Below are 26,235 nucleotides of genomic sequence, written 5' to 3' on the forward strand. Positions count from 1 at the left end.
TGAATCAGTCACCTTATCGATAGCAACAGCTCATGGTCCTCCTGGAATCAGAAGTTTTTTTGACTCAATGGAGGAACGTAGTCAGAGAAATGCTGATGAATGTCTTGCTCTGGCTGTGTATACAACTGCTTCACCTCTGATGCTCACAGGCAATGTGCATTGGAAGAGATTTCTGAATGTTCTTCGCCCAGCATACACCCCTCCAACCAGACATGCTTTATCTACTCATTTGCTGGATGCAGAGTTCAACAGAGCTCAAGTGATGGTCAAGCAAATCACAGAGAAAGCAGACTGTATTGCAATCCTCTCTGATGGGTGGTCGAATGTTCGTAGGCAAGGAGTAATTAAGTACATCACCTCCACTCCTCAACCAGTATTCTACAAGAGCACAGACAAGGGACAACAGACACACCGGTCTCTACATTGCAGATGAGCTGAAGGCAGTCATCAATGACCTTGGACCACAGAAGGTATTTGCACTGGTAACAGAAAATGCTGCGAACATGAAGGCTGCTTGGTCTAAAGTGTAAGAGTCCTACCCTCACGTCATACCCATTGGCTGTGTTGCTCATGCATTGAATCTGCTCCTCAAGGACATCATGGCACTGAAAACAATGGATACACTCTACAAGAGAGCCAAGGAAATTATTAGGTATGTGAAGGGTCATCAAGTTATAGCTTGGAGGGGAAGGAGGCTCTCCAAGAAATGGCCATATCACAGTCTGCATATATGGACAGCCCTATCAACAGGATCCTCCTGGATGATGTATTTTGGGAGAGAGTGGTAAGCAGCCTGAAACTCCTGAAACCTATAGCAGTAGCCATTGCACGGATTGAGGGAGAGAATGCCATCCTGTCTGATGTTCAGAATCTGCTTGCAGATGTAAGAGAATAAATCCGTACTGCCCTGCCCACTTCACTGTTCCTCCAAGCAGAGGAAACTGCAGTTCTGAAATACATCAAAAATCGTGAAGACTTCTGCCTGAAGCCCATACACGCCGCAGCATACATGTTGGACCCCAAGTATGCTGGCAAGAGCATCCTGTCTGGTGCAGAGATCAACAAGGCCTATGGTGTCATCACTACTGTGTCTCGCCACCTTGGCGTGGATGAGGGCAGTTGTGCCAACATATCTCATCAGCCACCTGGTGGAAGGGACTTTGTGGATCTGAGGCTCTTTGCCCTGTTGCCTCCATCATCCTCCAAATCCCGCCAACATAAGCCGCCTCAGAGCGCAACTGGTCCTTGTTTGGGAACACACACACCAAAGCACGCAACAGGTTGACCAATACAAGGGTTGAATAAATTGGTGGCCATCTGGGCAAATTTGAGGCTTTTTGAGCCTGACAACGAGCCATCCTCAACAAGGTTTGAAAGTGACAGTGAAGATGAGGCCTCTGAGTCTGATGTTCAAGAGGTGGACATTGAGGAGGTCCAGGGAGAAGACATGGAAGCCTGGGAGGAAGACAACCAAAGCTTTAGTTTCTAGATTATCATTTTACAGATGTATGTTGAAAACGATTTTGGGAGATGCGATGGATCATTGGGGATCATTCAATATTCCCTTTGGTTGTTCAGTGAAATCATCCCATATGAAGAGTCGACTCAATTAATTAAAGTTCAATTTTTAACGAAATTGGTTTTTTTCTATTGGAAGGATTTAACCTGTTAGGGCTAGGGGGCAGTATTGACACGGCTGGATAAAAAAACGTACCGATTTAATCTGGTTACTACTCCTGCCCAGTAACTAGAATATGCATATAATTAATGGCTTTGGATAGAAAACACCCTAAAGTTTCTAAAACTGTTTGAATGGTGTCTGTGAGTATAACAGAACTCCTATGGCAGGCCAAAACCTGAGAAGATTTCAAGCAGGAAGTGGCCTGTCTGAGAAGTAGTGTTTCATCTTGGCTCTTTTTATTGAAGACTCAGGATCTGTGCAATAACGTGACACTTCCTACGTCTTCCATAGGGTCTCAGAGCCCGGGAAAACGTTGAACGATATCGAGGCAGGCTCTGGCTGAAACACTTTATCGCTTTTGGCAAGTGGCCGATCAGAGTACTATGGGCTTAGGCGCGTGCCCGCTTCGACCGAATGCTTTCTTTTCCTTTGTCTGTTTATCTAAACGCAGATTCCCGGTCGGAATATTATCGCTTTTTTATGAGAAAAATGGCATAAAAATTGATTTTAAACAGCGGTTGACATGCTTCGAAGTACGGTAATGGAATATTTAGAATTCTTTTGTCACGAATTGCGCCATGCTCGTCACCCTTATTTAGCCTTTAGGATAGTGTCTAGAACGCACGAACAAAACGCCGCTGTTTGGATATAACGATGGATTATTTTGGACCAAACCATCATTTGTTATTGAAGTAGAAGTCCTGGGAGTGCATTCTGATGAAGACAACAAAGGTAAGAACATTTTTCTTATAGTAAATCTGACTTTGATGAGTGCTAAACTTGCTGGGTGTCTAAATAGCTAGCCCTGTGATGCCGGGCTATCTACTGAGAATATTGCAAAATGTGCTTTCACCGAAAAGCTATTTTAAAATCGGACATATCGAGTGCATAGAGGAGTTCTGTATCTATAATTCTTAAAATAATTGTTATGCTTTTTGTGAACGTTTATCGTGAGTAATTTAGTAAATTCACCGGCAGTGTTCGGTGGGAATGCTAGTCACATGCTAGTCACATGCTAATGTAAAAAGCTGTTTTTTGATATAAATATGAACTTGATTGAACAAAACATGCATGTATTGTATAACATAATGTCCTAAGGTTGTCATCTGATGAAGATCAAAGGTTAGTGCTACATTTAGCTGTGGTTTGGGTTTATGTGACATTATATGCTGGCTTGAAAAATGGGTGTCTGATTATTTCTGGCTCGGTACTCTGCTGACATAATCTAATGTTTTGCTTTCGTTGTAAAGCCTTTTTGAAATCGGACAGTGTGGTTAGATTAACGAGAGTCTTATCTTTAAAATGGTGTAAAATAGTCATATTTTTGAAAAATGTAAGTAATATCATATCTAAGGTATTTGAATAACGTGCCACAGGATTCAACTGGCTGTTGAGTAGGTGGGACGCAAGCGTCCCACCTAGCCCATAGAGGTTAATCATTTGCAATTATGTCTACTCATGATAAGGTAAAAAGTTTATGTTTCTGTCTCCATATGATATTGCAAATATATCCAATGCAAAAAACATCTACATTTAAATGGTATTAATATTCATTTGCATATATTTCCATGAATTCCCATGGAACGTTTCCACCTCTGAATATTCCCCAAAATGTGCAACCCTAATCCTCCTCCATATGAATTCATATAATTTCAGTAGCATAAACCATGCCCAACAATATGTCTACATCATCAGATCAAGTCTCTGGTCGAACAAACAGAAAGTTGACCCTGTTCGGTCAGAATAGGTTTCCACTGTACACTAGTCTGGGCAGTGAGGCAGAATAGGTTTCCACTTTGCACTAGGCTGGGCAGCAAGGCAGAAGGAACAGCACTGTGCTGTGACTGCTGTACTCAGCTAGATCTGGCCAGGGAAGGACTGACATGGGTACTTCCTGTCCCTCTGCGTCTTGATGGGGATGTGGGTTGGTCCTGACAAACCAAGGAACCTCCAGTAGCAGCGGATGTAGGCATCTCCGGGTGGCCATTTATAGTAATGGAAGGGCTTCCTACTACACTGGCTGCAGACCAAGAGGCACATTTGTGACTGCTGCCTATAGCTCCCAGAAGGCAGCTAGCTTCCATAATAAAAGATGCAAGGAGAAGAAAAGGGGCGAACTCTGCAAAATTGTGGGAGACTTTCCCACTTAGTGCATATCTCAGAGTGCTTTAGTAACACTAGGGCTCACTGTGTTGAGCTCCACTCGTCTAAGACAAAAGGCAGCGACCCTCTCAGTGGTCGTTTGCTCTGTGAGATAGTTTGATTGGCCTCAGATGGCTCTGGCTGTCATCAGCCCCGCTTGCACTCCATGGCATCCGTGCAAAGGCAAAACGATGGGGTTCATGACACATCCTGTTTCTGTTGGCCAAGAGCGCAAGATGAGAGCAAGAGCAAGAGGGCTTTCAGCCTGAGCAGGGCAATGAGTCACACTGAGGACAGGCCCTTCAGGGAGGGGGGGTGAGAGAGAGAGAGAGAGAGAGAGAGAGCAATGGAAAGTGAGGGATATGGAAAGAGAGAGGGGGAAAGAGGAGGTTTGAAGAGTCATGCCAGCTGAACAGAGAAACAAACTTGGGCTAAATAGGGAACTAGAATTCTGAAAGAAATAATCTGTAATCAGGCCACAGTAGCTTCTAAGCAAAAATGGGTACATGCAAACCTATTTTAAAAATGGGAACCCTACTTTAATGTCCCTCAAGCAGTGACACTAAAAACTTCTCAGACATCATCTCAGCCACTGGGCTGCTGCAGTTCAAGTCTATGGAAACTAGTCGTCACAGAGAATGTTACATCCATTTGGTCATCATGATAAAGCTTTTTTATTCTATTTTGGGGGACTACAGTTCATACAAGCCTGCATGGAAACAAACTGTGATGTGTTACTAACATGAATAACTAATAGGATAGATGCTTTGATGCCCTACTCTAGACTTGAATATTAACTTAAAAATACCTGTCAGGGCAATCATACTTGAGTTGAACTCAACAAATGCATTTACATACGAAAGTAAAGTGAAGGTTAAGTTAGATTTTTGGCCTTCAGCTATAAGACAATGATACAGCATTTCTTGGCCCTGCATGACTCAGATGAGTGATGGCATTTCACTTCTTGCATGAGGATTTAAATGCTTTATGATCAACACAGCAAAAACCCAGAACTAAACAACTATTTCTCAGAGTTAAAAAGGCATTAAAAGATGCTGTGCATTTCCTGTGAAATAAATGCTGTGTACTGTATCACTCAAACCACAGTACTGTAAGCATATACAACATATGTTAGTTTAGAATACTAGGCTCTGGTTCAGATATCAGAGGTCTGAGAAGATTGGATCCATCAATCTACTCCATGCTAGCTGGCTAGGAACAACTTTGAGGGCTAGGCTACTACAACAGTGTAGGGCTTACCACTTCTTTATCCTTCTCTGAGACAAGGGCATCACCTCTCCCCATCGCTCTCTCTCCCTTCCTATCTCTCTCTCTCCCTATCTCTCCCTCTACTACAACAGTGTAGGGCTTACCACTTCTTTATCCTTCTCTGAGACAAGAGCATCCCCTCTTCCCATCGCTCTCTCTCCCTTCCTATCTCTCTCTCTCCCTATCTCTCCCTCTACTACAACAGTGTAGGGCTTACCACTTCTTTATCCTTCTCTGAGACAAGGGCATCACCTCTCCCCATCGCTCTCTCTCCCTTCCTATCTCTCTCTCCCCTATCTCTCCCTCTCCCCCATTTCTGTCTCCCTGCCTCCCTCCCTCTCTCTCGCTCTCTCTTTCTTCTTTGATTTAGCTGCCCTGAGCTTCCAGCATCACTTCATAATTCATGAGGTTCAGCTGCCAAATGAAAGGTTGAGGCAGCCAAACGTGTGTGTGGATCAGAAATATGAACACTTCATCAGCATCCAAATGGACATCCAATTTTCATGCGGAAGGAAAAAGGTACATTTTCCATTTGTTAGTTGTATTTATTCAAAGCAATTCTTTCTCCTCAACATGAATGGAGTGTGCAAGGTCAGACGTAGCAAAAATATGAAATGCCACAAGGTACAGCTGCAAGGTAACATTCCATTTATTTGAGGGACCTTGTTATTCCCTGGCACCTAGCTTTACACAACTCTCTTAAGAGCATTAAATGCTGATAAACACACTTGGCTTGCATGAGAAATGAACAAGCAGTGAGTAACAACAAGGGCTTTCTTACAGCTTCAGTGTGACAGCAGTATTTCTCCTGAGCGTTGCAGAGTGGTCAAGCAGAGGCAAACAGTGGTGGTGGTGAGAGAGAAGGGCCATGCCCATTTCATTAGTCATTCATTATTCATTGGGAACACAACAGCCATGCTTTAGTAATGAAAAAGGGCAAAGTGGACCCTGAAGGTCTACGGTGGCGCTGTGTTATGTCATGATGACGTTTGACCAAATGCCAAAGAATGTTTTACTGAAACGTGTGAATGATTAAACTATGAATAAATTACTGTAATTAAAAAATATATATTTCCTAGCCTAATCATTTATTTCACTGCTATTATGGAGTCAAATCAGGAGTTGACCTGCTAAAACATTCAGGATTATTAGTTGCCAAGTCTCTCCAAGACACCAGGCTTAATGTTAATGCATTTTGTTATTAAGCTTTACACTCATTTAGGATTCAGCTGGAGTGACTAGTGTGGAAGGATAATTACGTTTTAATGTTTAATGATGGGCAGAGTCTCTACACTGTGGCTCCTCTGGAGATAGTGCCCTGTCTGTGGCCTTCCCAGACCCCAGCAGCTCTAATAAACCCTAATTATTAGGGCCCAACATTGCCCAAATACACTGTTATTTTCCCTTACATAATATGCGCTTTTTACTAGTCATGCTAAGCATGATCAGGGTTTAGCATAAGCCTTGTGCAAAACCCTGAACATTTTTAGCATGGCTAGTTTACAGTATTACATACGATATGCAAGGAAAGCACATTGACAACAGTTGACTAAAGGTTTAATCTTAGCTCTGAGATGATGGGTAGGATGTTGCTGTGTAACTACCTGAGGGGGAACGATCCCTATTCTTCATGTTGCCTGTGTACAGGCAGCTGGGTTCTATAGTGTTCTATACTATCTTCTATAGTGTTTTAATAATAAATGCACCGTATTGTGCATGGATGCATGAACACAAAGACTGTAGTTGGCTGTACCTGCACCAACACTCCAGTATTTTTCCTTGATAGCTTGTTCTCCATCTTCTTTTTAAATAAGGACCCAATTTGTTTTCAGCACTTTTATTTCCACGACAGATCAAAACTCGTTTACAATACATATAGAATAGTGAAAATGGCAATGAATATCGTATCAGCACTTAAGTATCATGATTATATCATATCATGAGGTCCCTGGCAATTCCCAGCCCTACCTAGCACCAAATAAATGGTGCATAAAGCTCATCATCAACCTGAAGATTAGCCCACTGGATTATTTTAGCTCAGTCATTATTATGTCAGCTCAGAGAGAAACTAAGCAACTGAGAAACTTTTGTTGAAAAATGTTGAGATGTGGACTGGACTTCCCCTCTCCTAGTGGAAAATCTTTCCAGAATGGATGACTCAAAGAAAAACTGATGTTGTAGGCTTAAAGAGATTCTCCAGTACTTTCGTATATTTTTTAGCCAGTAGTTCTGAAGGTATCACTCACGAGCCAAAAGTGGTCCCCAAAGATTGTGTACTATGTCACATATGTGCAGATATGTGCACCACGCCATTGCTCTCTCTCCCTCCCTATCTGCTGTGTCCACTGAGCCGCTGAGCACGTCCTGCAACCTCGTTGGATAAGCTGAGCAGGCCTCTTGCTAGCTGTCACTGGAATTGCTAGGGGGCTGACCCACATGGGGGTAAATATAGGGAAAATGGCACGGCACTGCTTCAAGAAAACAGTCGCATTCAAACTAGGGATTTAGTGTATAATTGAGGTAAAACAGTAATTCAGTGATTATGAATGTATGAACTACACATTGACACATTAAGCCAAAGTGGGAGGTTAACAAACATACTTTCTTAGTAGCCAAAGTACCAGAAAATGTATTTAATCTTTGAGATGTCACTGGACTCTCACTGGACTCCGACAGTCAGAGCATGAATGTACAGCATGAATGTACACCTTCCAGCATGAATGTACAGTAGGCTACCCCCTCATCATCATGGTCTAACCGTTGTGCTTCTCATCATTCAGCTGGCCTGCCTATGAGGCTGTCTGTCAGACAGGGGAGGTTGAGTTGAGCAGGTCAGGTTCAGAAGATGACTGTTGCCCCCAGGATTAGGACATGCAGTGGAGGGTGAATCCAGCACCACACTGGAACATAGGGTCCTTAATCATGACACATGCTTCTGTAATTACTCCTCTATAACAATCATCATTACAATACGACTACGTAACATGGCCGGAAGGGATGCTCTCAACAAAACAAGCCGCAAATGGAAAGAGCTGGTGGTGGACCCTAGCCCAAAGCTCAAGATAACAATACTGTCCAATTTAACAACTCAAACAGGTTGTTTTCCCCCCATTGCCAAGTGCTATTATAAATCCTGATCTAATGCCAAATGACCTCCCAAAGCCAAGGTACTGTAAGCCAGCTGCTGCTTCGACAAAACGTTGACCAAATCAGCCAACTTTTGATATATGTTCCCTATAACCTGGAGGGCAAACGGTGAAACAAGACAACTATGTAGAAAGGTAGAAAATAGCACAACAAGAAACTGCATTTCAAATAGCTGTCGATGAATGGAAAACCAACACTTGTCATACAATATTATTAATGAAAAGGGCAGGGGCATAAAGTCGTATGCTAATCAGTGACAAAAGCAGCAGGCACTGTGTGGCAGTCAGTAGCCACACAGAGGTAGGGTTGGGAATTGCCAGGGACCTCACGATACGATATTATCGCGATAGTTAGTATTATGTATTACGTTTCTCATGATTCTCACAATTCCATATGTATTGTGATTCCATACTGTGACTTTTTTGCGATTCGATGTTCCAAACATATTGCTTATCATATATCTGCTGCAGAGGGACAAGAGAGACCCATGAGAAAACGAGTTTTGATCAGTCATGGAAATAAAAGAGCTGAAAACAAATATGGAGAACAAGCTATGAAGGAAAAATACTGGACTTTTGGTGCAGGTACAGCCAGCTAGCGCAAAATTAATTTTGCAATATTGTCAAAAATAATATCCTATTCTGCAGTAACACGGACTCTTAACAACGCGATGAAACTGTATTGCTCCTTGCTGAAACAAGCAAGGTGTTGTAGCAAATGAATCTTTGGTTGCCTAGGCAACATCCCCCTCCCTGCAGCAGCAGCATATGCAGTCAGGAGCGAAGGAGAGGAGAAAATGTGTCTTAAAAAAACAAATATTTTTTTGCAATTCTAATGGATATAACAGTGACCACGATCATTTGGCTGACCAATAACTGTCATCCAAAATTCCATGACCGTCACAGCCCTAGTCACTGTGAGTGTTGTTTTGTGTGTAGACAGAACACTGTGTTAGTGTGCATGTGTAACGTCATGTTTTTAGTCCCCTAGGGCCAAGCATCTCTCAGAGGCCCAGATTTGTCTGCTCCACTCACCATCAAAGGAGAAGCTGAGGTTGGCTGCAGAAGCAGAGTCCTCTCCTACGCCTCTGAGATAGGCTCTGCTCTGCTGGATACCCAGAATATGAAACAGTGCATACTCTGATCTCACTGGATCCTTCATCCAAACATTCCTCCTAGATCCTCCATCCACATCCATGTAGCTCGTCCATCCAAGATGAATTGAAACATCCCATGATCTCAGTTGTGTCTGGTGGTCAATCTGAGATCATCACCATCTTGCACTGTGAAATATTTCCTTGTGGATGATTTGGCCAGCCAGCCAGCCAGCCAGCCAGCCAGCCAGCCAGCCAGCTAGCCAGCCAGCCAGCCAGCCAGCCAGCTGCACATACAGGTCTGAGTAAATGTGGATGCCAACTGGGCTTTAAGGATAAAAGGCAGACATGATTCTTAGCTTGATCCAACTACTTAGCCCACAACACATCAAATATACAGTTATGAAGCTGTATTGGTAACACAGACATAAAATAGGATATAAAACCTTACTTAACACACATTGAAATAGAAGTTTCACTGTACATGCTAAGAGCTCCAAGGTGCCAAGCAGCTTGTCTGGGAGGGAGCCCACCCATAAACAGCTTAAGTAACATATGCTATTCAAACACCAGCTGAACTAAAGATAGCAGTCCAGCAACTAAGTGTAGGTTAGTAAGTGTGTTGTAACGTTCTGTACATGTGCCAATTCTTCTCAAAGCAGGTTGTAATGGAGGACCCCCTAGGTGAACGCTCACTGCAGGTATGTCCATGCTGTTCACTATGAAGAAAGAGCACAGGCAATTGCGTCCTGATACCAGTGTGTTTACAAACAAACACAGCTTTAGTATATAATGCTGATTAGTGATCAGCTATGATCTGATCTGAATGAACATTATCCTATGATTCCCTGGCAACTGAGACTGAACCACTGCTCCTGGAGCAAAAATCTCCACTAACATGATTGGCTGGGGTCATATGACAGGATCCAGCAGAAATACAAGCATAGACCTAGGCCTGCATGATTGGCTGTAGTGTTGTTGTCATAATCACCACTCATAAGACTGTGCAGGCAGTCACAGCAGGAACCAAAATGGACCATGGAGAGGCATAGCTGCCGTCTGTCAAAATTATACCTTCAGATATTACTTCTTGGAAGTCAAAGTTACCATTCATAGAGAGTAGGCTAACCAGCATCAAGAAGTGCAGCCCTGATATCCCCACTACCATACTGCTGATCTCTCTAATCACAAACCTCTAAATGGAGATATTAGTCCAACAGCATTATGAATCAGATACTTGGTTATGTGTTGACTGTCTCTGACATGCCTTTTCCGACCTTCTCTCTCCAGCTTCCGTCTTCACATCCTATGTTTTTTTCTTCTGCTAATGAGCATCAGAGCAATTGCATTAGATCATCACGCAGAAAGGTTTCCAGTCCATTCGCTCTTCCATTCGTTTGGTCTCTGAGGAATACCCAGGTTGCCTGCATCGGATGAAGAGCTACGTTCACTTCTCCATGCTCTTCTGCGTTAAGAACATCTGTGCCTCACATTCTGTATCAGCTAAGCCTATTCAGGTTCACCAAACAAGGGTGTGTGCAGCGTAAAAGTTATTGAAAAAGCTTGCCATACGCCTAAAATAGCCGAGGCTGGGCTATATAAACAGGCTGGTCACAAGAAAGAGACGTTGATTTCTGACGTTTGAAAAGGTCCTGAGGACATCTATATATGTGCCTTTGTCGGCGCTCACAAAAAACAACAATGCAGCACTGGGCTTGAACTCGCGAGCCCTGTAACCACTCAGAATTTATGGGTCTAAAATCAACGTTCATCCAATTATGGCAAATTCTAAAGTTTATATCAGGTTGCTATTAAAACCATCAACAGACGTGGAAAATAGTCAATAGGCCAGGTCTACTTTCAAGTTTAGGTAGGATTACGATTAAGTAAAGTCAACAAGATTTGAGAATATTCCAGCCAAAATGTATATTCAAATGGCTTATATATCAAGAGGAACAACAACATTGCTTGTTGACATTATAAGCAAAGGTTTATTGCCAATTAGCATCTCCTCCTCGTGCTACTATAGGTATCTCAGGGGGGTAACACAGTGTCCTGCTCCTGGGAGGAATGAAACCAAACACAATCCTTACAACAGATGGCCAGGAGATAAGCCTTAACCAAAACAGCCTTTTATCACAGCTGATAGAGAAGACATGGTATTACCAGGTAGGCTACATCCTCTAGCTAAGCTACCATGATGATGACACAGCAGCATTACCAGGCACAGCAGCCTCCATCACGACTGGAGCTCGAGGACCACAACTCGTCACCATATCAGGTGACATCACAGAGATGAGTCACACACAGCGTGTAGCAGTTGAGTGAGCATCACCACTAAAACCTTCAGTAACGATCTAGTATGTTCATGAAGCATTCATTACACATCTAGCTACATGTATGCACATCTTAAACATCATGTTATGTGAGATGCAAAGAGAGATGTTAAGTAGCCTACTTATTGAAGCATAGTCCTGTTTTATGATAGCATAACACAATAGTGGCCTTGTTTTGTAATCAGGGAAACACTTGGTTTCCTGCACCGGTGCACCACCATTAGACTGGGTAGGCTATAAAAAATGCATGGGTGTCTGTATACTAACTTGGACCCTACTAAAAACCCCACTAAAACCCTATTTACGTTTATGGAAAAACCACTGTAGGATCTTTTAGGGCAAACTCAAACTGATTTTGTTCATGACTTAGGGGCAGTAGGTTGCCTAGCGGTTAGAGGGGAGAGCCAGCAACCGGACGGTGGCCAATTAGAATCCCGGGTCCAACGCGAAAAGTTGGGGGGGCAGTGAGCTGCCAACTGGAGGGTTGCTGGTATCAAATCCTAGATAGCATTGCCTCCTTGAACAAGGCACATAACCCCCCACAACAGCTCCCTGTGTGCCCAGTGTGGCAGCCACCCGCACACGCAAAAAAAATGTGGGTTCCTCAGTGGTTCTTTGGTTCTTTGGGAAGAGTGATGGTTCTACGTGGAACCATCCTGATCCAAAGAACGCTGCTGTGTTACACTATTACATGTTATATATGACTGTGTCTTGTGAAAGACTCACGTATGGCCTTGTGTCAATTGAGAACAGTTGACTAAGTCAGTAGTTCTCAATTCTCTCCTCCCCCAGCCATTCCAGAGCTAACAAACCTGATTCAACTTGTTAATAAACAAATATAAAACCTAGGGAATTTTAACAAAACCCTGTATGGTTCTACAAAAAAATCCAATAGGATTCCCGTGTGGGAACGGGGAATTAGGGAACTGCACGGTCCTGTGTGGCTCAGTTGGTAGAGCATGGTGTTTGCAACACCATGGTTGTGGGTTTGATTCCCACAGGGGACCAGTATGGAAAAAAATAAGTCGCTGTGGATAAGAGCGTCTGCTAAATGACTAAAATGTAAAAATGATTAGTGATTTTCCCAATGGAATCCTATAGGATTCTCACAGTCCTATAGGATTTTGTGTCACCTGTATTGGAATTCTATTGGACAACATTTTTCCTATTGGAAATCAAAAGTAATCCGTTTGGATCTTATCGGTTTTTGATAAGTATTTTTCTTAATTGAACCCATTAAATGGGTGTTATCCTATATAATTCCAATACAAGAATCCAATAGAAAAATCAGTCCAATAGGATAGGTTCCAAAATCTGATAGGATTATTCTATTGGATTCTTGTATTGGAAGTCTACAGGATCCTATAAGACAAAATCCTATAGCATAGAATCCCAGTGGCTCCAATAGGACTGGTTCAAAAATCTTATAGGATTTTTCTATTGGACTATTTTATTGGAATCCTATAACATGAAATCCAATAGGATTTCTTGACTAGGGTATAGAACCATTCTCCATAGAGCCATAATAAAGGGTGCTACATTGAAACTTTTTTAAATAGTTCTTTATAGAACCTTAGGATAGAACCTTTATAGCACCATACAGGTTCCATGAAGAACCTTATAAGCATGGTTCTTTATAGAACCTTCAAAAAAGGTTACCTATAGCACCTAAATGGGTTCCGCTATGGTTACAAGCCCAATAACCCTTATTTGGCACTATATAGAACCAGTTTTTAGTGTGCACATTTCCAAAAACCTGTATATGTATGTAGACATCCAGACATTTTTTTTACGTTACAGCCTTATTCTAAAATTGATTAAATTAAACATTTTCCTCATCAATCTACAAATAACACCCTATAATGACAAAGCGAAAATACATTTTAGAATGTTTGGCAAATTTATTACAAACAGATACCATATTTACTTAAGTATTCAGAGCCATTGTTATGAGATATGAAATTAAGCTCAGGTGCATTCTGTTTCAATTGATCAACCTTGAGATGGTTGTACAACTTGATTGGAGTCCACCTGTTGTAAATTCAATTGATTGGATATGATTTGGAAAGGCACACACCTGTCTATATAAGGTCCCACAGTTGACAGTGCATGTCAGAGCAAAAAACAATTAATGAGGAATTGTCCGTAGAACTCCGAGACAGGATTGAGTCGAGGCACAGATCTGCGGAAGGCTACCAAAAAATGTCTGCAGCATTGAAGGTCCCCAAGAAGACAGTGGCCGCCATCATTCTTAAATGGAAGAATTTTGGAACCACCAAGACTCTTCCTAGAGCTGGCCGCCCGGCCAAACTGAGCAATAGGGGAGAAGGGCCTTGGTCAGGGAGGTGACCAAGAACCAGATGGTCACTCTGACAGAGCTCCAGAGTTCCTCCGTGGAGATGAATTCCTCCAGAAGGACAACTATCTCTGCAGCACTCCACCAATCAGGCCTCTATGGTAGAGTGGCGAGACAGAAGGCACTCCTCAGTAAAAGGCACAGTGACAGCCTGCTTGGAGTTTGCCAAAAGGCACCTAAAGGACTCTCAGACCATGAGAAACAAGATTCTCTGTTCTGATGAAACCACGATTGAACTCTTTGGCTTGAATGCCAAGCGTCACGTCTAGAGGAAACCTGGCACCATCCCAACTGTGAAGCATGGTGGTGGCAGCATCATACTGTGGGGATGTTTTTCAGCGGCCGGGACTGGGAGACTAGTCAGGATCAAGGGAAAGATGAATGGAGCAAAGTACAGAAAGATCCTTGATGAAAACCTGCTCCAGACCACTCAGGACCTCAGACTGGGGCGAAGGTTCATCTTCCAAAAGGACAATGACCCTAAGCACACAGCGAAGACAACACAGGAGTGGCTTCGGGACAAGTCTCTGAATGTCTTTGAGTGGCCCAGCCAGAGCCTGGACTTGAACCCAGTTGAACATCTCTGGAGAGACCTGACAATACCTGTGCAGCAACACTCCAAATCCAACCTGATAGAGCTTGAGAGGATCTGCAGAGAATAATGGGGGAAAAAATCCCCAAATACAGGTGTGCCAAGCTTGTAGCGTCATACCCAAGAAGACTCAAGGCTGTAATTGCTGCCAAAGGTGCTTCAACAAAGTACTGAGTAAAGGGTCTGAATACTTATGTAAATGTGATATTTCTGTTTTTTTTGCAGAAATTTCTAAAAACCTGTTTATGCTTTGTCATCATGGGGTATTGCGTGTAGATTGTTGAAGGGAAAAAACCATGTAATCCATTTCAGAATAAGGCTTTAACGTAACAAAATATGGGGAATACGAAAGGGGTCTGAATATTTTCCAAATGTACTGTATGTGTGTCTTTCAGAGGGGGTGTGTTGGCACCAACAGCTATGACAGAGTAAGATGGCGCTGACAGATATGACAGCTCTGCTTCTAGCTCCTAAGCAACTTTGCAGTATTATTTTTTTTTGGTGTGTGTTATTTCTTAGCCCAGAATTGATTTTGTGTTAATACATACAGCTGGGAAATAACTTTTGGATATCAGAGCGACGGTAACTCACCAGCATTACGACCAAGAATATGACTTTCCCGAATTGGATCCTTTGTTCGTACCCCCAGGGCAATTGAACATATTGTAGAGGCTGCTCCAAAACACCACCGGCGGAGACGAGGTATTCTTAGTGGACTTCTAGTCCGACTCAGGAGGCGTGCATACCATCCACCGCTTCCGAGTATTTACTCGCTAATGTTCAGGATTTTAACAAAGCAAATTTGAGGAAAACACTACCCGAAGTTCTACCAACACATTGACTGTAGTACTCGCTTTGGAAAAACATTGGACTACTGCTACTCAATATTTCAAAATGCCTACAAGCCCCTCCCCCGTCCACCCTTCGGCAAATCCGATCCAGACTCCATTTTGTTCCTCCCTTCCTATTGGCAGAAACTCAAACAGGAAGTACCCACGCTAAGGTCTATTCAACGCTGGTCTGACAAATCAGAATCCATGCTTCAAGATTGTTTTGATCACGTGAACTGGGATATGTTCCGGGTTGCCTCTGAGAATAACATTGATGGATACAGTGACTGAGTTCATCAGGAAGAGTTTAGGATGTGTTGTACCCACTGTGACTATTAAAACCTACCCTAACCAGAAACCGTGGATAGATGGCAGCATTCGCGCAAAACTGAAAGCGTGAACCACCGCATTTAACCATGGCAAGGTGACTGGGAATATGGCCGAATACAAACAGTGAAGTTATTCCCTCCGTGAGGCAATCAAACAGGCTAAACATCAGTACAAAGACAAAGTGGAGTCGCAATTCAACGGCTCAGACACGAGACGTATGTGGGTCTACAGACAATCACGGGCTACAAAGGAAAACCAGCCACACCGTGGACACCGATGTCTTGCTTCCGGACAGGCTAAACACCTTCTTCGCCCGCTTTGAGGATAACACGGTGCTACCGACCCAGCCCGCTACCAAGGACTGTGGGCTCTCCTTGTCCGTCGTGAGTAAGAAATGTAAGCATGTTAACCTTTGCAAGGCTGCCGGCCCAGACGGCATCCCTAGCCGCGTCCTCAGAGCATGCGCAGACCAGCTGACTGGAGTGTTTACGGACATATTCAATCTCTTCCTATACCAGTCTGCTGTCCCCACTTGCATCAAGATGTTCACCATTGTTCCTGTACCCAAGAAAGCAAAGGTAACTGAACTAAATGACTATCGCCCTGTAGCACTCACTTCTGTCATCATGAAGTGCTTTGAGAGGCTAGTTAAGGATCATATCACCTCTACCTTACCTGACACCCAAGACTCACTTCAATTTGCGTACCACCCCAATAGATCAACGGACGATGCAATCGCCATCGCACTACACACTGCTCTATCCCATCTGGACAAGAGGAATACCTATGTAAGCATGCTGTTAATTGACTATAGCTCAACATTCAACACCATAGCACCCTCCAAGCTTATCATTAAGCTTGGGGCCCTGGGTCTGAACTAGTGATGCACCGATATGACATTTTTATCCGATACCAATATTTTCCTTGCCAAAAAAAACGATACCGATACCCGATATTTAACATTTTAGCGGCCTTTTAAACATTCTAGTACAGTTAAATATTTAACACACACACATGGACACAGCGGTCTAAGGCACTGTATCCCAGTGCAAGAGGCGTCACTACAGTCCCTGGTTGAATCCAGGTTGTATCACATTCGGCCGTGCTTGGGATTGCCATAGGGCAGCGCACAATTGGCCCAGTGTAATCCGGGCCGTCATTGTAAATAAGAATTTGTTCTTAACTGACTTGCCTAGTTAAATAAAGGTTACACACACACACTACACTGACCAAAAACGTATTTTGTTGGCATTTACGTATGTCCCCATTATCAGTAAAACATAATCAAAACCTATTTCTTTCACTTACTGTGCTGTGCTGTTTCGTTGTTCAGTCGTTTCATTCTCAACCAGGATTTCTATGGAACGTCATTTGGGTCTTTGCATGTGTCAAAAAAGATACACATCAAATACAATGAAAACGATCCAATATCGGATGAAGCAATTCTGAGGCTATTCAACTCCGACACCGAAGGAGATGACTTCAGTGGTTTCAGTGCACAGGAGAAGGAAGATGGTGACCAATGACTTTCTTGGTAGGCTACTGTTTACTGCTAATTTTTTATTTTTTGTTACAAGCCGTGTTTCGTTAAAGCCTATTTATTTTTGTTACAAGCCGTGTTTCGTTAAAGCCTATTTATTTTTGTTACAAGCCGTGTTTCGTTAAAGCCTGTGTAAAGTTCATTTGTTTCAATGTACCGGTAGGCACCTGCGGCTTATAGACATATGCGGCTTATTTATGTTAAAAAATAATAATAATATTAAATTCAGTGGGTGCGGCTTTTATATATATATATATATATATATATATATATATATATATATATATATATATATATATATATATATATATATATATATATAGGTGCGCTCAATAGTCCGGAAATTACGGTAACACTATTTGACGTGTCAAATAAGCTTGTTGACCAATCAGGACCTGAATATGACTGCACGTCACATAATAATTTAGCGTGTTCATACATTTTTTACGTAGTTATTACACATTGATTACAGTATCACTCGTATTTCATTTTTTACAAAAATTCATCTATAGTGCTTGCCATAAAGAAAAGCTAGCTAGCTCATGGAGGCAAACAATGACCTTCCCCAAAAACATAGCAAAATGACAATCTGTTTCAGTAGCTATAGTTAGTTAGCTAACTATATAGCTAGGTGTCATGCTCTAAAATAACATTAATTTATAAGACAGTTCTTATTCGATTAATGGTGGTAGGACCCATCTATGTGAAGCTAGCCACAATAAGGATTGAACATAATAGTGGAATTTGCAGTTTGCCTTCAAAATAAAAGTATGTCATTGACAGTGATGCAAATTAATACATAGTAGAATTATGCCATACTATTATTTTGAAGGCTAATCGCAAAGTCCACTATTGTGGCTAATCCTTATTGTGGCTAGCTTCACATAGACGGGTCAACACATAACCCGGTCCGGTCGAGCCTCACTAACTAGATGAAGCAAGCTGGCTGCTGGGGCAACAGGATTAAGTAGCTGGCTAGCTATTTATTTTCATGAACTGAAATTCAATTTCAACAGGCGAACAACAAGTGGCAACCTAGCTAATACTTACTCACAAGGAGTCCTAAATCATTGCTAAGAATAATGAAAATGACTGCAGTTTCTACTGGTCATTGTTTTCAGGCTTGTTGTATTGGTGCTAGCTAGGTACCAAGCTAAAGCTAGCTACCCCAGAAGTTGCGGTCTAACAAATTATGCTTTATTACCAACGCGGTATTGCAAACACATCGTTCGTGGCCGGTGTTTGCTTGTTTGCAGACTTTTTTGTACAGCTTTGACAGTGCTACTGTATTTTTTTGACACGCAAAGAACCAAATGGCGTTCCATAGTATGCATGTCGTGAAGCTAATAGAAGTGATGCTATTACTGTGTAACTCCGGTAGGGCAACATCTGAAAAATAGCGCACTTGGTAGTGTGTACCGGTGCTCGACCAGTCGACAAGCCAACATCACCCATGACAGAGAACGGTTGATGTCAAGGGCAATAAATTCCATTATCTTGGCTTTAATGGATTTCGCCTTTGAGATGTCTCGCTAAAATGTTCTTACTCTTTCAAATGATGGCTCAACTTGTTGACTGCTCGATCCACACAGCAGACATTGTGGGCTAGGTTAGGAATGCTGTGTTGCACGTGTAGCACAACATTTTACATGGCATCATTATGTCATGTACCTACGTTATAAAGGTATGCACAGTAGCTTTGACATCGTCTTTTAACATCCGTGTTAACCTAGACATCAGGCCGATTCCGATGTTGGCATTTTTAGCTAATATCGGGCGATTCCGATATGTTCACCGATATATCGTGCATTCCTAGTCTGAACCCCGCCCTGTACAACTGGGTCCTGGACTTCCTGACGGACCGCTCCCAGGTAGTGAAAGTAGAAAACAACACCTCCACTTCGCTGATCCTCAACACAGGAGCTCCACAAGGCTGTGTGCTCAGTCCCCTCCTGTACTCCCTGTTCACCCATGACCGCGTGGTCACGCACGCCTCCAGCTCAATCTTTTTCACCACACAGACAGTTTGGTGAAGAAGGCGCAACAGCACCTCTTCAACCTCAGGAGGCTAAAGAAATTTGGCGTGGCCACTAAAACCCTCACAAACTTTAACAGATGCACAATTGAGAGCATCCTGTCGGGCTGTATCACCGCCTGGTACGGTAACTACATCGCCCGTAACCGCAGGGTTCTACAGAGGGTGGTGCGGTCTGCACAACACATCACCGGGGGCAAACTACCTGCCCTCCAGTACACCTACAGCACCCGATGTCACAGCAAGGACATCAACCACACGAGCCACGGCCTGTTCACCCCCCTACCATCCAGAAGGCGAGGTCAGTACAGGTGCATCAAAGCTGAGACCGAGAGACTAAAAAACAGCTTCTATCTCAAGGCCCTCTGACTGTTAAATAGCCACGAGTCGCATGGGTGGCGTACCTCTCCCCAATAGAGCCGATAATTCCCCTCCAAATTCCCTTCCCTGTGATGATAGGGCTGGACCACCTAGTTGTGGACCTGGACCATAGTAAAATGGATGCTAACAAAATTGCAAGCGAGTGAAAGTAGCTGCACTTGTGAAAGTAGCTCCATCTCAATTTCAGAAACATTGCTAGCTAAATTTTAGGTTGCTTGCAAACAGTCATGATGTTTGGGAGAGATGACCAGGAGGAGTTAGTAGCAACAAACGCATTGATGTACGCAAGCAAGCACTGTTTTTGCAAGCTATCCATTCAATAGACAAATCCATACTGTATTCTATATTAATGCAATTACTGGTGATATGACAACAAAAGATAAACCCTAATGTAATGAGAGCAACTTAAACGTATCACAGGTGTATGCCAATGGTCGTAACATAATTGAAATGCCTTGTCTTGATGGAATAAACTGCTTTGCTGATAGGCATGCTGGCTAGGTAGGTAAGGTTAGCTAGCTAACACTTGTGAACATTATATTTTCCCTCAGAATATGATAAAACAACTAGCTATATATCAAATATAGTAATGCATTATTAACTAAGCAAATGTTTACTCGTGTACACCATGGCAGAATATGTCAACAACATGGCAGCAGCTAGCCAGCCAATTTACATGGAAAGACCATCCCACTGAAAAACGTTTAATTGGACAATCTTACATCCATCCACCTGATACTGTCGAAGGAGGGACATGTGCACAGTCCTTCAATGGATGCAGATTGTCATGGACGATTGTCAGTCCACCTTTCCTAATTCGAGTATTTTATCAAATCTCTGGCCTGAATAGAAGTAATTACGAAAAACTGTAACAATAGCTTAACTATCTTACCTGTAGAGCCCACGAGAAGCAAGGCTAAAATGAAATCCTTTGCGTGGAGCATCGCAACTCCTTGATTAGACCACGCAAATGTCTTATGGAAGAATGTTGTGGTTGTTCTTGATATTTAGATATTGTTCTTGATATTTTCAAAAATAATACATTCCCATATTGCTAGATATTTATTTTTCGTATGGCAAATTGGTATTCTGTATAGTTGATTATCGATGTAGCAGCGGCAGAAGATCAGCGCCAGCACACTGTTCAAAGAATGAGTGACAAGCCACTGCCTCCATAGACACGTGAATTAATCCGCCCAATCCGAATCACAAGGATTTGCTGTAAAATAGTGCGCTATGCGCAGTAGTCCGTGGTCCTCCTACCTTTTCAATTCAAAACAGGTCAAACATAAACTATAGGGCTATTCGTATACGCCTACCATTATTCAACATTTTGACAGACGTATGCAAAATATACATTTAAAATCAAACTACAGAGCTGTGAGATGATACCAACACAGGAGAGATCTAGACTGACACTTTCTGAATTCATTTTTTGTTCAGGTGTAGGCTACTGCTGCTGAGCAGACAAGGACTATAGTCACACGTTCTCCAACAGCTACTGTGATTTCAGAATGGCTGTTGAATTAAGAGTTATTTTGTCAAAACATAATAGGTTTAAGATAGCTGAAGTTCAAGCAGAGCAGATTGTAAGATAGACACATGAAAGCCTTTGTTATCTTCTCTCTATCTGGAAAGCCAAATTCTTTCTCTTTGTCATCTCTGACAGAAAACACAGTACATCTCTTATTCCACCTCAACATGATTATTTCTAGAAAATGCACAAGTCATACATGCGAAAAAGAAAGTAAACTTAGTCTATGTATTGTTGTCAAATCGATTTGATTAATTACACAAGTGAACGGTTTGGTCACGCCATCATCATAAACGTTGTCATAACTATTATCACAGGAAGAACAGGTACAATTGAGGGATGAGATTCCCTGTAATCTCAGCTGGGAGATTTGCACATGTATCAGTTAACAGGAGTTAGCGATGGTGTTGTCAGACAGTGGATTCATTGTCCTGGGAGTCGTCCTGCAGGGCATAGAGGGCCCCTTTGTACAGCCCTGATATTAATCTGGGGAGGCAGAGAACTAGAGGAGTCTGCCTGTGTCTCACATACACATACATACAGACATAGACGAGCACACATACACACAAACACACGTAAGTCTTTAAAGGAATTGGGAAGCTGATATCATGGCAACAGGCCTGTAATATTGTTGTTGCCATCAAATTGGAGATGTATCTATCTCAAGGAGTTACATATCTTTATGTCATTAGATGTGATACTATATATTTTTACGTAATCATATTTGTCACTGCAACTACAAGCCTATGATATCATCACTAGTCATATGATGTCATCACCATACTTCCGTGCTGTGCTCTCACCAGATCGTTCATCATCCCATCCTCGTTTCACCACATAGTTGTCCAGTGTTTCACTGGTCAGCGATAATGGTGCCACACGTCATCACCTTTGCTCTTCTCTAGCATGTTTGGGGTTGTTGTATAAAGAACAGTTCAGATATTCTGTGAATACTTTACATCTTACTAGAGCTATTGTATCCATTGGTAAGATGACGTCTTAGAAGACAGAGCATGGGTTTGTCTTTATGGATGCTGTGTGAAAGAGGACCAGTGCCAGGGCCTGTATTCATAAAGCGTCATAGTGCTAATCTAGGATAAATTTGGCCTTTTAGATCATGATGAATACACGTGAATTAATCCGCCCAATTCGAATCACAAGGATTTGCTGTAAAATAGTGCGCAGGGGAGACCTGATCCTAGATCAGCACTCCTACACTTGAATAAGGGGCCCAGGTCTGTAGATTGGTTCCATAGAGGTCTATCTGCTCTAGTATGTATTTATAATGAATGTTGTCCAAATTACTTGTGCAAGCTTGGCTCCCGTGACACAGATAATGCAGGGTTAAAAGCATGCATTAGAGAACAACAGTTCGATCCAACACAGGTGAAGTGGCTTGGATATTATTTTGAGAGTTTACTGATAACCCTATGGTACTTAGATGTGAAATCCTCCACTGGTGTGTAGTCTGCCCTGTTCATGTTTTCGTTACATGAAATCCATATGGGAGACATTGAACAAATCTATAAAAACAGAGAGAAGATTGATCTTTCAGTGCCTAGATTACCTGTTCTCCTAGCAGCTATGAGCATCTCATGATTTTATTAGATTCTTAGTATTAGTTCCCTTGCTAATACTGTGTTATTGTGCCCATAGCATAATGCAATGAATGTGTCCTCATCACTCCCACAGTCCCAACATCCCATTTCCTTCTCCAAATACATTGCCCTACTTTGGGTAACACTTTACTTGACACCCATCGTCATAACACGTTATGATACGGTCATATCCATGCCATAGTATGTCATAACAGCTGACATAACTTGTCAAAAACCTGTAATAATATGGTCATAGCACTGTCATCACCCATATATTTACACCTGTTGTGACATATATTGCATTATGGCTGGTTATGGCACCTACATATTCAAATGTTTTTTTTCCCTGCCAAGAAGTTTCCTTTCGTTTTAAAGTTTGTTTCTTAAGTCCTTTGTTGTTGTTGCAATGCATTCTTTACAGTAATGTTTTTTTCTTCATCACATTTTAAATAAATTGCAGAAAATGCACTTTATGACACTGTCAAAAAGCATTATGACCATCATAATCATATAAACCAGATAAGTCTTTCACGTACAGTACATGCTCATGTCAGCATTCAGTCACAAAGAGGGTGTCTTGTACTGCTCCTGAAATCTGCTCCTTCATTCATCCCAGTCATCAGCAACAGAGCATTGGTATATGTGCCTGACATAAAATTGTGCCCAATTACAATGATCATTTAATATGGTACATTTCAGAAAATGTTATTTAACGTAAACATACTGTTGACAAGTAGGCTATGGTGTAATGGAATGGTTCGCCTTGTGTGGTAGGTTTTGTGGTATTTGACACTCTTATGTAGGTGTAATAACCAGCCATAAAATAACTACCGTGGTAGGTTTTGTGGGTTTTGACACTCTTATGTTGGTGTCATAACCAGCCATAAAATAACGCTATATATGTTACAATAGGTCTACATGACAGTGTTATGACACAGGGTGTCAAGTAAAGTGTTAACGTTGTGGGTTATTTAAGCAATAAGGCCAGAGGGGGTATGGTATATGGCCAATATACCACGGCTAAAGGCTGTTCTTATGCACGGCCCTTAGCCGTGGTATATTGACAATATACAACAACCACCCGAGGTGCCTTACTGCATATATAAACTGGTAACCAACGTAATTAGAGCAGTAAAAATACATGTTTTGTCATACCCGTGGTATACAGTTTGATATACAACAGCTGTCAGCCAATCAGCATTCAGGGCTTGAACCACCCAGTTTATAAATCTTAATATAATAAACAATGTAGCTACCTGCAAGACATCTAAAGGCCATACAACTGAAACTATATCCCCCTTCCTCCACTCTCTTGTTTTTGTCTGAATTCTGGGAATATGAAAGGCCTTGCACAGGAAGAATCAGAGGACAGAGGCACTGAAGAACGACTTTTGAACCTGCTCCTCATGCCAGACGCGACAACCCTTAGATATCATTTTGGGCAGCTGCTACCATCTAGTGGTAGTATAATGCCACACATGTTGTTGCAGAAAAGAAACATGGAGAGAATGTTGGATTCTACGAAAATTTTGAGAGGACATACTATATTTAAAAAAATATTCCCTCGTTATGTCGAGATCATGATGTCGAGATTTATCTCATGATCACACCATAACAAAAGTAGCTTTGTCGAGATCACGAGATAATCAAAATGACCATGCATCATCCATTCATTTGTTCAGAAGCATTATTACCACCTCACCAAGTGGCCCTGTGGCTGCATTGCAAAGCGGGGCATTTAAGCCCTGAACGATGCCTGACAGGCAGCCCTGTCTCCCAGGCTGAGTGCCACCCCAAGACCACAGCCAATCACATGCAAGAAACAACACAGCTAACTTGGCTAGTATTGTTAGCTAGGTAGTCATGTTGGCTAGCTAGCTAGTAGACTAGCTTGTTATCTATGCTGGTTGTTAGCTTGCATTACTGATGTGTATAATTATAAGGGTCACTCCATTCATGACAGGATAATCACATTAAATGTCAGCCTCAGAGGCTGATAAATCCGTATGCTGCTTTGTAGGCTGTTTCATAGGTAAGGCACCTTGCAGGCAGATTAGCTGTCAGCGCTTTAAAGGCTGATGCATATAATCCGGAGAGGGTAGGCTCTATTCCTGTTAGGCTGATCAGAGTCAAAAGTAACCTCATAGGCTGATAAATCAGGATGCTGCCTTGTAGCCTGTTTCATATGTAAGGCTCCTTGCAGACTGCCTACAAGGCAGCATCCTGACTTATCAGCCTCTGAGGCTTCTATTGAATCTGATCAGCCTGCCAGGAATATAGCACCCCCACTCTTGATCATATACATAATGCACTGACTCCTAATTTGCCTGCAAGGAGCTTTACCTATGAAACAGCCTACAAGCCAGCATGCTGATTTATCAGCCTAAGAGGCTGCTATTTTTTTCTTTTTTTCTTTTTTCTTTAGGGGTGGATCAGCTTAATATTGCGGAAAGAATGTTGCTTCCATCAATGTAATTGTCTGCATCATTTCCAATCCCCCATATATTTTTTGGGTAAATATATATATCCATATACATACACGCATGCATACATATACACATATATACATACACATACCTATATAGACATACATACTTTTTTAGAATATACCTTTATTATTCCCCGCAAACCCTACCACCCTTCCCCAATTGGAGTAAACTAATAAACAATAACACTTAGGCTTCTACCTTCAGTTTATATATCTTATACACATTTTACAGACATAATCTATTTTACAATAGTTAAATTTTGTTTGTTTTTAGTCCTTCTTCTATTTCTGATGTCCATCCAGTTTGATTTCTATTTGTAACTGTGCTATTTCACAAAAGTTCTGAACCTATATACATTTTACAGACACCGTATGTTTTACATTGGTTATCTTGTTATTAGTCCCACCCTTCAGCTCCATTCAACCCATCCCATCTGTCTCGCAACATCATCCATTTCAGATTTCTATTTGCCATATATTTTTAAACTGTGCATTGATGCTTCACAAAAGTACTGAACCTTTCTACTCTCATAGCTTCTACAGATTGTAAATTCAAAATATATTTTTTTGCTAAAATAATTATTATATTATTGATTGATTGTCTATGGCTTTTCAAATCACCCAGTATTGCTATCGGCAGCGTTAGTTCTAGGCAAATGTTGCAATTCTTCAGCAATTCCTAGACCTGTGACCAAAAACGAGTTACATATGGACAATACCAAAATAAATGATCTAATGACTCTGCCTCCTTACAGCAGAATCTGCAGAGCTGGGAAGATTGTATCCCCCATATATATAACATTCTATTGGTTGCAAGAATTGTGTATAATTCGAAGTTTTGAATCCGGTGTTGTTTTACGTATCAATTCATAAACCATGTGCC

The 26,235-nt window shown here is 41.9% G+C and overlaps 1 protein-coding gene across 6 annotated transcripts in view; it reads right to left on the minus strand.

Annotated features, from left to right (window-relative positions):
* The window catches only part of LOC106613025 (neural cell adhesion molecule 1), a 106,232-nt gene extending 85,319 nt beyond the window's left edge, over window positions 1-20,913 (minus strand). For 3 of the 6 annotated variants that reach the window (XM_014214879.3, XM_014214877.3, XM_014214873.3), the window contains exon 1: window positions 20,625-20,913. In XM_014214879.3, the coding sequence (XP_014070354.3) occupies window positions 20,625-20,676 (52 nt within the window). In that variant the 5' untranslated portion in view covers window positions 20,677-20,913. The remainder of the gene's footprint in view (window positions 1-20,624) is intronic. The other 3 variants (XM_014214881.3, XM_045724634.2, XM_082956338.1) reach the window with 2 other exon arrangements.
* Between the last annotated feature and the right edge of the window lie 5,322 nt (window positions 20,914-26,235).

The sequence above is a fragment of the Salmo salar genome, chromosome 09 (assembly GCF_965601325.2).
Source record: "Salmo salar chromosome 09, fSalSal1, whole genome shotgun sequence".
Taxonomy (NCBI): Eukaryota; Metazoa; Chordata; class Actinopteri; order Salmoniformes; family Salmonidae; genus Salmo; species Salmo salar.